This window comes from Notolepis coatsorum (assembly GCF_963971535.1).
Source record: "Notolepis coatsorum genome assembly, chromosome: 4".
In the NCBI taxonomy this organism is placed as follows: domain Eukaryota; kingdom Metazoa; phylum Chordata; class Actinopteri; order Aulopiformes; family Paralepididae; genus Notolepis; species Notolepis coatsorum.
Window position 1 is genome coordinate 206,192 of NC_140168.1, and position 14,938 is coordinate 221,129.

General features: G+C 43.4%; 1 protein-coding gene across 1 annotated transcript in view; it reads left to right on the plus strand.

Annotated features, from left to right (window-relative positions):
• ptpn22 (protein tyrosine phosphatase non-receptor type 22) overlaps positions 1-14,938 on the plus strand; it is a 67,585-nt gene that overhangs the window by 17,594 nt on the left and 35,053 nt on the right. Inside the window, exons 9-11 of the mRNA XM_084313295.1 lie at positions 231-297; positions 6,915-6,992; positions 8,382-8,471. Of these exons, the coding sequence (XP_084169421.1) occupies positions 231-297; positions 6,915-6,992; positions 8,382-8,471 (235 nt within the window). The remainder of the gene's footprint in view (positions 1-230; positions 298-6,914; positions 6,993-8,381; positions 8,472-14,938) is intronic.

Below are 14,938 nucleotides of genomic sequence, written 5' to 3' on the forward strand. Positions count from 1 at the left end.
ATATTCTCTTATCTTCTATTATCTTCACTTCTCTTCTCTTCTCTTCTATTCTCTTCTCTTCTATTCTCTTATCCTCTTCTATTCTCCTCTTCTATTCTCCTCTTCTATTCTCCTCTTCTCTTCTCTTCTCTTCTCCTCTTCTCTTCAGCCAAACTACATACTGCACCTTTAAACCAAACTGCACCTTTAAACCAAACTGCACGTTCAGACTGAGCTTGTTGTGGTTTCAGCGCGGGCTGTGGGAGGACAGGCGCTCTGTGTGCCATCGACTACACCTGGAACCTGCTGAAGACACAGGTGAGACCACCCTGTCCCTCATTCAGAACAATGACCTTTGACCTCACCTTTATTCTATCATTTATAACAAGTCCTTCATCTTTATTCTATCATTCACAACAAGTCCTTTTACCTCATCTTTATTCTACCATTCATAACAAGTCCTTTTACCTCATCTTTATTCTATCATTCAATTGTTTCCAATAATATGATTTTGGGGAAAAGAAAGTATATACATTACATTTTTTAAACGGATGAAAAATATTGATACATTTGTTTTATTATATGAGATTTACACTTTTGATGTCAAGTCAAGTGTCCCTTTATTAATCCCTCTATTAATAATAGAACATAGTAGTAGTAGTAGTAGTAATGATAATGGTGATAACAGTAGTAGTAGTAATGATAATGATAACAGTAGTAGTAGTAATGCTAATGGTGATAACAGTAGTAGTAATCCTAATGGTGATAACAGTAGTAGTAGTAGTAGTAATGATAATGGTGATAACAGTAGTAGTAATGCTAATGGTGATAACAGTAGTAGTAGTAGTAATGATAATGGTGATAACAGTAGTAGTAGTGATAATGGTGATAACAGTAGTAGTAGTAATGACAGTGGCGGACTGGCCATCGGGACGTTCGGGCCGGTGTGTGGGCCGGTGTGTGGGCCGGTATGTGGGCCAGTGTGTGGGCCAGTGTGTGGGCCACTAATGTGGGCCAGTGTGTGGGCCGGTGTGTGAGTCGGTGTGTGGGCCACTAATGTGGGCCAGTGTGTGGGCCAGTGTGTGGGCCGGTGTGTGGGCCAGTGTGTGGGCCAGTATGTGGGCCAGTATGTGGGCCAGTGTGTGGGCCAGTGTGTGGGCCGGTGTGTGGGCCAGTGTGTGGGCCAGTGTGTGGGCCAGTGTGTGGGCCGGTGTGTGGGCCAGTGTGTGGGCCAGTGTGTGAGTCGGTGTGTGGGCCAGTGTGTGGGCCAGTGTGTGGGCCAGTGTGTGGGCCAGTGTGTGGGCCGGTGTGTGGGCCAGTGTGTGGGCCAGTATGTGGGCCAGTGTGTGGGCCAGTGTGTGGGCCAGTGTGTGAGTCGGTGTGTGGGCCGGTGTGTGGGCCAGTGTGTGGGCCAGTGTGTGGGCCAGTGTGTGGGCCAGTATGTGGGCCAGTGTGTGGGCCAGTATGTGGGCCAGTGTGTGGGCCAGTGTGTGAGTCGGTGTGTGGGCCGGTGTGTGGGCCAGTGTGTGGGCCAGTATGTGGGCCAGTGTGTGGGCCAGTGTGTGGGCCAGTGTGTGGGCCAGTGTGTGGGCCAGTGTGTGGGCCAGTGTGTGGGCCGGTGTGTGGGCCAGTGTGTGAGTCGGTGTGTGGGCCACTAATGTGGGCCAGTGTGTGGGCCGGTGTGTGGGCCAGTATGTGGGCCGGTGTGTGGGCCGGTGTGTGGGCCAGTGTGTGAGTCGGTGTGTGGGCCACTAATGTGGGCCAGTGTGTGGGCCGGTGTGTGGGCCAGTATGTGGGCCGGTGTGTGGGCCGGTGTGTGGGCCAGTATGTGGGCCATTGTGTGGGCCGGCAATAAAACAATAAAAAAGTTGCATAAACTAAATCAGATTAAAAATGATCACAGTTCTGGTTTGCCTTAAGATGCAGTTTAAGATGGGTCTTGAACATGGAGTATGTAGGGCACTCTCTAATCACAACTGGTAGGCTATTCCAGTAGTTACCACCTTTAACAGAGAACACAGTTTTTGCAAAGGTAGTATACCGAAAAGGCACCTTACAGTCCCCTCTACTGATGGCCCTGGTGGTAATGCCAGTGTCTGCTTTCTGTTGGATGAACTCATTCAATGGGGGAGGGGCAAGTCCATGCAGAACCTTGTTGCATGTTATGTTTTTCTAAAACATTACAGTGATGAAATGAAATTGGTTTCCTATCAAATACTTTTATGGCTTTTTTGTAGAGTAATTCTATTGGTGTAAGAGTAGTGACATATGAAAGAGACCAGTTGATAAAACAGTACTCGATGTGTGATAAAATCATTGAATGCAGAAACATCCTTGCAGCATTAACTGGCAGGCAGGGCCTGATCTGCCTGAAGTTTTCGATGTTAAACTTGACTGTTTGTCACTTTCTTCACATGACTTTTTGAAGGTCAATGTAGAGTCCAATGTGACCCCAAGATACTTGAATTAATGGGATCATCCTTATGTTCCCCGGGTCCTATGTTCCCCGGGTCCTATGTTCCCCGCTTGATTGATTAATAGATTGAAATTTTTATACATTTTTATTATTTTATTAATTATGAATGTTTCGAACTGGTTAAGCTTAGGCCCTCTTTCGAACTGGTTACGGTTAGAGTTTGGAATCAGGGCTGGTGGTCTAAAAATTTCAATCAATCAAAGCGGGGAACATAGAACCCGGGGAACATAGGACCCGGGGAACATAGGACCCGGGGAACATAGACATGCTCCCGAATTAATGTACAATGTCCAGCTCCGCCTCTCCCAGAAACACATTAGAGTGAGTGACCTCTACTGGTGACTTTGTGAACATCATAGACACTGTTTTCTTGGTGTTAAGTGAAAGACATGCTTTTGTTTTTGTCTTGAATGAGACATGAGACATCAGTGAATGAGATTCACGTTTCCTCCCAACCGCGAGTAGGCCTAGAAGCGCAGAAATGGAGAATAAAAAAAAAAAAAGAAAGTGGAGCTGAAAAAGCTAGAATAAAAAAACAAAAATTGCTAGTAAAAGACGCAGAACAATGTTCTAAAATTACAGACATGTTTAGTAGAGGAAGGGCTCTCGTTAGAGTAGCTGCTGCTGCTAATAATGATGAAGTTCAAGTGGAAGGAACCAACAGTAACATGACAGGTGCGTGCAGTAGCCTAGTGCATAGCTAGCCTATACTAGCTCTTGCAGTGATTTCAGTCATTCTATTACAAGACAATGTGCTTTCCGTATTCCTGATTCCTTACAGCACGTGGACATAAATAGTCGTGACTCGTGAAGTTTTTTCTCTGACTAAAAGTTTAGTTAGCAATGTTAGGACTAGTGCCCACCACAGCATCAGAAGCTAAAGTGCTAACCTAGAGAGCCAATCAGAACCTAGGACGGGCTGCAAATTAATCGGCTACTAATATTATAATAGTAAATACTAAAATAAAATACTATTATGTTCCCTTCCAAATTTTCATGTTGATATAATATTGGTAATCTAATTGATTGAATTGATTAGTTGCCATTTTACATGCTTAAATAAGATGTACCTTAGAATTCCCAACTGTTAGCCATGTTCTCGATATGATTAGTCTCATCTACATGTTTGTAAATAACCACAGCTAACTAGCTTAAGCTAACAACTCGGTCAACTACTACCCCGTAGTTAAACAAATGTGATTGCATATAACAGCTAACTGCTACAGCTAAGTTGGTAGTTAGCCTATTCCATTAATGTTGAATGTATTTATGAAGGTTGTTGATGGTGGTTGGCGCTGAATAGCAGACATGATTCCGTCAGTCTGCCACAGGGCAGCTGTGTTTGCTGATGCTGCTCATGACCACCAGTAGCGTGTGTGAGTGTGAATGCAGAGAGAGAGAGAGAGAGAGAGAGAGAGAGAGAGAGAGAGAGAGAGAGAGAGAGAGAGATGGCAAGCAGCCATGATGAAGTTGAGCTTCATCCAGTAGAATGAAAACGTTTATAAAAGACACCTAGATCATGACATTACTTTTCAAATTGTGTATTATAATGTGTATATTTGAGTGATGTCCGATATTATCGGCCTACCGATATTGGCATTAAAATGTGATATCGGAAATGATCGGTATCTGTTTTCAAAAAAAGAAAAATTAAATATTTTTATTTTTTATATTTATTTAACCTTTATTTACCCAGGCAAGCAAGTAAGAACAAATTCTGATTTTATTTATTGTCAAAAGTATGCATAATGTTGTGTTAATTCCACAACAAGAGATATATAATGTTAATTACCTGAAATTATTCGTTTTTTTGGGGGGAAACCCTGCATATATTGGTATCGGTTGATATCGGTATCGGAAATGTAAGTGTTGGACTATATCGGATATCGGTAAAAAAGCCAATATCGAACATCCCTAGTATATTTGTATCTTCTTCCTTACTGCCCCCACTACTGGGTCCATCACTACTAGCACAGATTTCAACTTTATTTTCAATTCTAGTGAAGATAACATGTTTTTCTCTATTGGATGAAATGGTGCAGCGATAAAAACATTGTATTCAAACATTTTATTCAATAAAGCCTCAACAAAGAGTTGGAACAGCATACAGAATATAGATGTGATGTCAGTCTGAATCAGAGCATTCTCTGCCTCATTGAATTCTGAATAATCAGATTCCAATGAACCCTCAAATTCTGAAAATGGGAGTAGTCACCACTCACCAACTTCCCCATCTTCTCTAGTCACCCCCACACCTTCTATTTGACCCATGACTTCTCAGCAGAGCCCAGACAAAACTTCCCTTTTCCTATCAACTCTGCTAATACTGAGTCACTATTGAGAGAGAGAGAGAGAGAGAGAGAGAGAGAGAGAGAGAGAGAGAGAGAGAGAGAGAGAGAGAGAGAGAGAGAGAGACTGAGAGAGACTGAGAGACTGAGAGAGACTGAGAGACTGAGAGAGACTGAGAGAGACTGAGAGAGACTGAGAGACTGAGAGAGACTGAGCGAGACTGAGAGAGACTGAGAGAGACTGAGACTCTTGGAATGGGTGTCTGGGAGGAAGTGGGGGGTCTTTCGATGTTGATTAAACGGCAAGCAACTAATGTCATGAGTGCCAAATTAAAGGACAATAAATCCAATCTAACTGAAATTGTGTAGCACATACCTTTCTATGGATCAAAACCTCAATATTATTATGGTGTAGTTAATACTTCATGTATCCTTAATCCCTAGGCTAATGAGGCACTAAGATGTTACTAAAAAGTAAAAAGCCAAAGTAACGGTATATGTATGTGTGTGTGTGTGTGTGTGTGTCTGTGTGTGTGTGTGTGTGTGTGCACTGTGCACGAGTGCACATCTAGGGGCGGGGTGTAGATTTGGTCTCCCTGATGTTGACTCCTTAGCCACAGCCTTGGGTTGTTTAATACTGGACAAGTGTTTCATAACGGCCGTTGTGTGGGCCGGTTTCGGGGCCGGTGCGTGGGCCGGTGTGTGGGCTGGTGCGTCTGAATGTCCCGGGCTGAATTTGTGTCCCAGTCCGCCACTGAGTAATGATAATGGTGATAACAGTAGTAGTAGTAGTAGTAATGATAATGGTGATAACAGTAGTAGTAATGCTAATGGTGATAACAGTAGTAGTAGTAGTAATGATAATGGTGATAACAGTAGTAGTAGTAGTAGTAATGATAATGGTGATAACAGTAGTAGTAGTAGTAGTAATGATAATGGTGATAACAGTAGTAGTAATGCTAATGGTGATAACAGTAGTAGTAGTAGTAATGATAATGGTGATAACAGTAGTAGTAGTGATAATGGTGATAACAGTAGTAGTAGTAATGATAATGGTGATAACAGTAGTAGTAGTGATAATGGTGATAACAGTAGTAGTAGTAATGATAATGGTGATAACAGTAGTAGTAGTGATAATGGTGATAACAGTAGTAGTAGTAGTAGTAGTAGTAATGATAATGGTGATAACAGTAGTAGTAGTGATAATGGTGATAACAGTAGTAGTAGTAATGATAATGGTGATAACAGTAGTAGTAGTGAACAGTAGTGAGTGGCAGGATTCACCCAGACAGCACTAACAGTGACGGTGGTCAGGTGGTGTAACTACATGGTTCAAAACCGTAGTAACACAGAGTCCATGCAGAGTTTATTGACGTCACATCATCATCAATTAGATCAGCTCATTTTGACGTCAAGATCTAATTTTTATAAACCACAAGTTTGGCTTGTGGTTTATAAAAGTTTGGCTTGTGGTTTATAACTAAATTGAGTACGGAATTTTTGCTACATTTGGCTGCACGTGTTATCTCTAGACTTGGGGCCTGAGTGAGTGTGCTGGTATTCAGGCCGTGCTGCGTCCTGGTTCAGTAGCTCCTGTGTGTCTGTCTGTATTAATGTCATGGTTCAGTAGCTCCTGTGTGTCTGTCTGTATTAATGTCCTGGTTCAGTAGCTCCTGTGTGTCTGTCTGTATTAATGTCCTGGTTCAGTAGCTCCTGTGTGTCTGTCTGTATTAATGTCCTGGTTCAGTAGCTCCTGTCTGTCTGTATTAATGTCCTGGTTCAGTAGCTCCTGTGTGTCTGTCTGTATGTCTGTCTGTCTGTCTGTCTGTCTGTCTGTCTGTCTGTCTGTCTGTATTAATGTCCTGGTTCAGTAGCTCCTGTGTGTCTGTCTGTATTAATGTCCTGGTTCAGTAGCTCCTGTCTGTCTGTCTGTATTAATGTCCTGGTTCAGTAGCTCCTGTCTGTCTGTCTGTATTAATGTCCTGGTTCAGTAGCTCCTGTCTGTCTGTCTGTCTGTCTGTATTAATGTCCTGGTTCAGTAGCTCCTGTCTGTCTGTCTGTATTAATGTCCTGGTTCAGTAGCTCCTGTCTGTCTGTCTGTCTGTCTGTCTGTCTGTCTGTATTAATGTCCTGGTTCAGTAGCTCCTGTCTGTCTGTCTGTCTGTATTCAGATGATCCCAGAGGACTTCAGCATCTTCGACCTGGTCCAAGACATGCGCACACAGCGGCCCTCTGTCGTCCAGACCAAGGTGAGAGAACCAGCACATTCACATTGTTATCCACAGGCCGTCTTTGTCATCCAGATTCCCAGGCCCCAGGTTATGGCATTATTCCATCGCAGACATTCTGGTCGCAAATAACAGGAGATTGTAACCAAATTGGTGATTGTCATTAAATGACAATCGTGACCAGTGAGCCAGGTGCAATATTGGTTTCAATATTGGTTTCAATATTGTTTCAATATTGGTTTACATATTGTTTCAATATTGGTTTACATATTGTTTCAATATTGGTTTACATATTGTTTCAATATTGGTTTACATATTGTTTCAATATTAGTTTACATATTGTTTCAATATTGGTTTACATATTGTTTCAATATTGTTTCAATATTGGTTTCTATATTGTTTCATATTGTTTCAATATTGTATGGCAAAACACATACTGATGATTATAGATTATTCTATTGTAGATTTGTTAATTGTTTTACATTTATTTAACCTTTATTTACCCAGGAAAGCAAGTAAGAACAAATTCTTATTAAATTTATTGTCAAAAGTATGCATAATGTTGTGTTAATTCCACGACAAGAGATTCCACGACATTGTCGCAAAATCATTGACCGACACAGAGTTTAAAATACAGAGGCGCCTCGGCGAGGTGTTCTTTAAACGTAGTGAAGGTCAATTATTTTGCGACAATGACCTCGTAGCTATACATTATCCCGCTTATTACAGGGCTAACTTACTAACAATATACCTAATTCATTTTACACCATCGACAAGACAAGATCAAATGCAGACGCAGTTCTGTTCTGTTGCTCCGCTGTCATCGCCGGCAGCCGGCAGGTGTGTCTGATTGGCTGCACTGATGCAGTGTGTGTCAGTGGGCTTGATTGCTACAGCTGCGAACAGCGGTCATTATTGCTCGGCAGAGGTCCGTTATCGACTAATAACGGACCTCTGACGAGCGCAATCACAATCAAGCATTTCGGCGAATGTTAAAACGCCATGTAATAAGTAATGTTAATTACCTGAAATTATTCTGTTTTTTTTGGCGGGGAAACCCTGCATATATCGGTATCGGTTGATATGGGAAATTAAGAGTTGGACAATATCGGTATATCGGATATCGGTAAAAAAGCCAATATCGAACATCCCTAGTTATTATTATTATTAAGTGTCACATAGGCCGGCCCTGCCTGGGGGCTAACAGAGGGGTGAGCTAACAGAGCGTTCTGCTGTGTGACCCCAGGAGCCCTAACCCTAACCCTAACCCTAACGGAACGTTGTGCTGTGTGACCCCAGGAGCAGTATGAACCCTAACCCTAACGGAGCGTTGTGCTGTGTGACCCCAGGAGCAGTATGAACCCTAACCCTAACGGAGCGTTCTGCTGTGTGACCCCTGTGTGACCCCAGGAGCAGTATGCCCTCCTGTACACCACCATCAGGTTCCTGTTTGAGAGGTACCTCCTGGCCTGCGACGCCCCGCCCCCCAGAGGCCTGCTGGTGAGTTCATTCTGTCACGTAACAATTTGGGCTGACCTTTGAAGCTTTTTTTGGCAATCGAAGCTTTAGGGCCAAGCTTCGATTTTAATTCGAAGCTTTGAAAGAAAAATTATTTATTTTTTTATTTTTTATTTTTTATCTTATGTTGTGGGACTTGTACAGCACTTTGGTAAACTTTGTTGTTTTTAAATGTGCTCTATAAATAAAGTGGATTGGATTAATGAATTAAGTAGCCCCTTTCGTGACTGTGACGCAGCCAACAAAATTTCACTCGGCTGTGTGATTTAATTCAAGGTCGTTTGAACAACTTCAGATTTCATGGGAACTACCAATCCCCCAAATCAAGAATGTTTAAGATGAATGAAGTAAGATTTTGATTATTTGAAATATGGCCTGTGTAGACTAAACTATGCACAGAATTATGTCAGTCTACAAGGTCCGGATTCTACATGGTTTTAAGAAGGGCTACTTCCACAAAAAAACAAAGAACTCACCAAAACATCTCAGTAGCACCTTATCTAAATGTTCTATTTCATATATGGAGATTCATATTTATTTATGTATTGCATGCATTTCTACATTTTATTTCCTATTTTGTTTATTCATCCCAGTATCTTTCTTTCTTATGTGTGGAATTCTACAAGGCATGTAGGTGTATATGTGTTTGAGGATGATATCCTTCAAACAGGCAATAGTGATGATATAATTTGGGCAGTGCTGAGCTGGGTTACTTTCCTCCAGTGTATTTGTCCCTTGGCCCCACCCAATGGCCCCATGCGCGCGCACACACACACACACACACACACACACACACACACACACACACACACACACACACACACACACACACACACACACACACACACACACACACACACACACACACACACACACAGGTCGAAGTAATTTTTTTTTTATTTTTATTTTTTTTACTTCGAAGCTTCGAAGTATTTGTGCATCAGAGCGTGTTGAACCCTGCGTGCTGCGTGCTGAGTGCAGAGTAGTAGAGACATATTAGTATAGTAGGTACTAGTAGGGCTGTCACATTATTTACAAATTTCGAAATTAATTTCGAATTCACATTAAAAACACGAGATTCGAACTTGAAGGGAGAAATGTTTATTATAATAATAGGCAATAATAATAATATTATTATTAAAAAAAATGAATCAATAAGAAAAAGACAACAAAAACATAACATAAATACAAATACAAAAATATATATAATATAATTGTAACTGAGGGGTACAATTCCCTGACTGTATTGTTAGATATGATATTTAATACCACTACCTCATGTACTTTAACTTCTGGCCACCCAGTACAACATTTACAGTACAAGATATAAGTATGATGAACACTTTCCCACCTGATGAAACGAATCCACACAAATGTACCAAATCGAAGGTTTAATACAGCAAAAGGTGTATACAACGATCACTTAATTACATTTATGATTTGAAATATGAAATATGCACTTTTATGGCAAATGAGTATTCGTAGGTAAATCAACATTGAATGTCCAATCTCTGGTTACGCAGGGAGTAAGTGTACAACCTGGAATATTTAGGAAACGATAGCGATGGTACTTAAATGATTATAGCTGGATACACTAAGGGGGGGGGGGGGGGTCCCGCTGGTTGTAAGACAGTAGGAGGGGGGGGTTAGAGAAGCCGCTGGCGGTATCCCATCTGGCCGACGGTGTCTTGGGAGAATCCAAAGTCTTGGACACGGTGCCCACAGAACCTCGGACCGCAGACGAATACAGCTGGACCCTCTGTGGACGGTAGCTGCCGGTCCACAACGGAGAGACGTGAGGCGACCTCACTGGTGTCGAGCGCCGTCTCACCTGGAGTCTTCTCCGGGGGGTAGTTCCAACACTCCGCAGTGTTGGCCTTTATCCATGGAATAATCAAAGCACACAAAGCATAATCCAAGCCGTGGAAGGCTCGCCGTCGTCCGGGTAGAGTAATCCAATATACAGGTCCAGTCGCTCTTGGCCCGGAGCTCCTCGGATGCAATCACCACTAGGGGTCTGACCAGCCTGGTTAAGCGTCCAGATAACGTCAGGAACGATGGGGGTACTGATAACTTTAGAACTCTAACCGAACGATGCACCATACATAAATAGACTATTATTAGCTTAATAGAATACGTCCAACTCGACGGTATAGTGCCAAACTATGACTATTCAACTATTAATCTACACGATATCTCAATGCCTATTCTGGGGCCAAGTAGGCCCTACTACACCGCACGTGCGTCGTGGGGAGGCTTTGCGTCTGTCACTCTGTTGGAGGGTAAAGAACTGGACTAAAAGGAAAGTTCTACTTTACTTGCGCCATATATATATGCGCTATGAACAAATAGTACCATTCGTATTTCGCCCGACATATTCCTGCGCGGAACCGGGGCTTGCCACGACATGTTAGGCGGCACGATTGAACTTGGACCTAGGGGTATGGCAACCTGGCGCCAGGTTCTCGTCCAATGGTAGAATGAAACTATTATGGGCTGTTTAGTAGACTAAAGGGATATTCAATGCATATTGTACAAGGAATATACAGGGGATATCAAACGATATACAAATACAATTAAATATATATATATAAATAAATATACATATTCGGTTTAATCTGATCCTTCACAACAATAATATATCAAGCAAAATACACAAAAGGTTTCTACGGTTTGTAATGTAGATTTTTAACATTTCAATATTTCATAGTATATCAAACTCTGTAGGATGGCACGTACAATTATAAAACAATAATACTCTATAGATATTTATTCTTACCCGTCTGTACATAATACAATCCTTTTTTTTTTTTATATCTGTATATTTATTTATTTTTATTTTCGTATTTATTTAGCACATTTAAAAGACAAAGAACAAATCTTTTTTTATTTGTCGTTAGGGTGTTTGTTCAGGGAGAACAGTAGAGGAGACAGCTGTTGGTGTTCAGGGAGAACAGTAGAGGAGACAGCTGTTGGTGTTCAGGGAGAACAGTAGAGGAGACAGACAGCTGTTGGTGTTCAGGGAGAACAGTAGAGGAGACAGACAGCTGTTGGTGTTCAGGGAGAACAGTAGAGGAGACAGACAGCTGTTGGTGTTCAGGGAGAACAGTAGAGGAGACAGACAGCTGTTGGTGTTCAGGGAGAACAGTAGAGGAGACAGCTGTTGGTGTTCAGGGAGAACAGTAGAGGAGACAGACAGCTGTTGGTGTTCAGGGAGAACAGTAGAGGAGACAGACAGCTGTTGGTGTTCAGGGAGAACAGTAGAGGAGACAGACAGCTGTTGGTGTTCAGGGAGAACAGTAGAGGAGACAGACAGCTGTTGGTGTTCAGGGAGAACAGTAGAGGAGACAGACAGCTGTTGGTGTTCAGGGAGAACAGTAGAGGAGACAGACAGCTGTTGGTGTTCAGGGAGAACAGTAGAGGAGACAGACAGCTGTTGGTGTTCAGGGAGAACCGGTGCTCAGGGTGATGGTGTTGGAGGTCTGACCCCCCACCCTGGTGGACCTAGAGCTGGAAATGCTCTTCCCCAGCTTCACCCGCTGAGACCTGTTGGACAGGAAGTCGGTGTTCCACCTGCGAGTGGAGGCCGGCACCTGCAGCAGGGAGAGCTGGTGCTCCAGGACGGGTGGAAGGATGGTGTTGAAGGCCGAGCTGAAGTCCACAACATACAGGATCCTGACCTAGTTGCCCGCGCAGTCCAGATGTTCCAGCGTACAGTGCAGAGCCATGTTCACAGCATCATCTGTGGATCTATTGGCTCTGTGTCACTGTACATAATAACACTACAGCGCTGTACATACATCTGATTAGCAATATTACTCACTAGTACAAATGTATATATTTTATACCCAGTTTAATCACCTGTACATTGTATATTACTGTTGCACTTTACTGTTACATTTACACTCTGGTTGGATGCCAAACATATTTTCGTTGTACTGTACTCTACTTGTGCTGTATGATGGAAATACATTTTTATCTAATCTAATCTAATCGAATTTGCATACATGGAAAACAAGTCGGCTACATTTTGCACTCTGGTTGGACGCCAAACTTCTTTTCGCTGTACTGTACTCATCACCTTTCAACATTTACACGTGCAGAGATATTGAGTAATGAGGCCCAATGTGTTGAGACATTGAGCATTTCCGTCTGTGTGTGTGTGTGTGTGTGTGTGTGTGTGTGTGTCCCAAGTAACGCACACTCACCAACGCACACTCACAAACACACACTCACAAACACACACTCACAAACACACACTCACCAACGCACACTCACCAACGCACACTCACAAACGCACACTCACCAACGCACACTCACAAACGCACACTCACAAACGCACACTCACCAACGCACACTCACAAACGCACACTCACAAACGCACACTCACAAACGCACACTCACCAACGCACACTCACAAACGCACACTCACAAACGCACACTCACAAACGCACACTCACAAACGCACACTCACAAACGCACAATCACCAACGCACACTCACAAACGCACACTCACAAACGCACACTCACAAACGCACAATCACCAACGCACACTCACAAACGCACACTCACAAACGCACACTCACCAACGCACACTCACAAACGCACACTCACAAACGCACACTCACCAACGCACACTCACCAACGCACACTCACACACTCACACTCACCAACACCCCACCACTACTGCCCACATCACGTGTTATTTCTGCATCTCTGCACAAGCTGTTCCCTGAGTCGACACCACAACAAGGTTTCTTCTTCTTTGTTTTGCGCTGCATTTGTTTCACTCTTCTTCGTGGTTTCTGTGACTTTTCAATGCACTGTGTCAGAGTGCAGTCCGTCAGTAGATCATATTAGATTAAAATGTATTTCCATCATACAGCACAAGTAGAGTACAGTACAACGAAAATAAGTCTGGCATCCAACCAGAGTGACAATGTAACAGTAAAGTGCAACAGTAATATACAATGTACAGGTGATTAAACTGGGTATAACATATATAAATGAGTACTACTGAGTAACAGTGCTAATCAGATGTATGTACAGAGTTGTAGTATTAATTTATGAACAGTGATACAGGTATAAAGACAACGTCATCGTTACTTTACCATTACCTTGCAGAAATGACAGGAAGCAAAGCTGGTATCTGTCTGTCTGTTGACTATAGGCCCGGAGACAGAGGGGTTAAACTCTGTTGCAGAGTTTAAAACCTTGCTCTACTGTACAACCTTTGTGAATCAACTTGTACGTGTTTTAATTGATTTGTTATGCTTGCTTTTTGCCTCGTCTTGTTGTTATGATTTTATATCACCTGCGGACGGGTGTCCCCCAGGGCTCGGTTTTAGGACCCCTTCTCTTCTCCCTCTACACTAAATCACTGGGTAACATTATCACGTCTCATGGCTTCTCCTACCACTGTTATGCCGACAATACTCAACTCTTCCTCTCCTTCCCTCCCTCAGATATCCACGTCTCTGAGCGGATCTCGGCCTGTCTGTCCGACATCTCCGCCTGGATGACGACCAACCACCTCAAACTGAACCTAAGCAAAACAGAATTGCTCCACCTGCCGGCCAAATCCTCCCCCCTGACCGACCTTTCCATCACAGTCGAGAATGCAGCTGTGACCGCGTCCCCGACCGCCAAGAACCTTGGTGTTGTCCTCGACGACCAGTTGAACTTCTCTGCTCACATCGCAGCGACAACCAGAACCTGCCGATTCCTCCTGAGCAACGTCAGAAGGATACGCCCCTTCCTGACAAAAGAAGCCACCCAACTCCTCGTCCAATCAACAGTCATCTCCCGCCTCGACTACTGCAACGCACTGCTCGCTGGCCTCCCGGCCACTGCCACTAAGCCTCTTCAACTCATTCAGAACGCAGCGGCCCGCCTGATCTCAAACCTACCGAAGTCGGCCCATGTCACCCCACTTCTTAGGGACCTGCACTGGCTCCCCATTGCTGCACGAATCCGCTTCAAGGCCCTTGACCTAGCATACCGTGCGGCAAAGGGAACTGCTCCCGCCTACCTCCGGTCAATGGTCTCTAACTACACACCCTCAAGACCCCTACGCTCTGCATCTTCTGGCCGCCTCAGACCTACTCCTATCCAAGCTCCGGGAGGGTCATCAAAGAGAAGTCGCCTATTCTCAGTCCTTGCCCCACAATGGTGGAATGAACTACCCACCCCAGTTAGGACAGCCGAAACACGTCCAATCTTTCGCCGTCGACTAAAGACTCACTTCTTCAACCATTATCTGAATTAAAAAAAATAAAAATAAAAAAAAATCTAACCCTAACTAACCATACTGTCATGCACTTGTCCTAATAAACTAACCTACACTGTAGCACTCAACACTTTGATGAACATTGTTACTCAGCTGATAGAGTTGTGCCCTTCCTGATGGCTTGTCGTACAGAACTTGTAAGTCGCTTTGGATAAAAGCG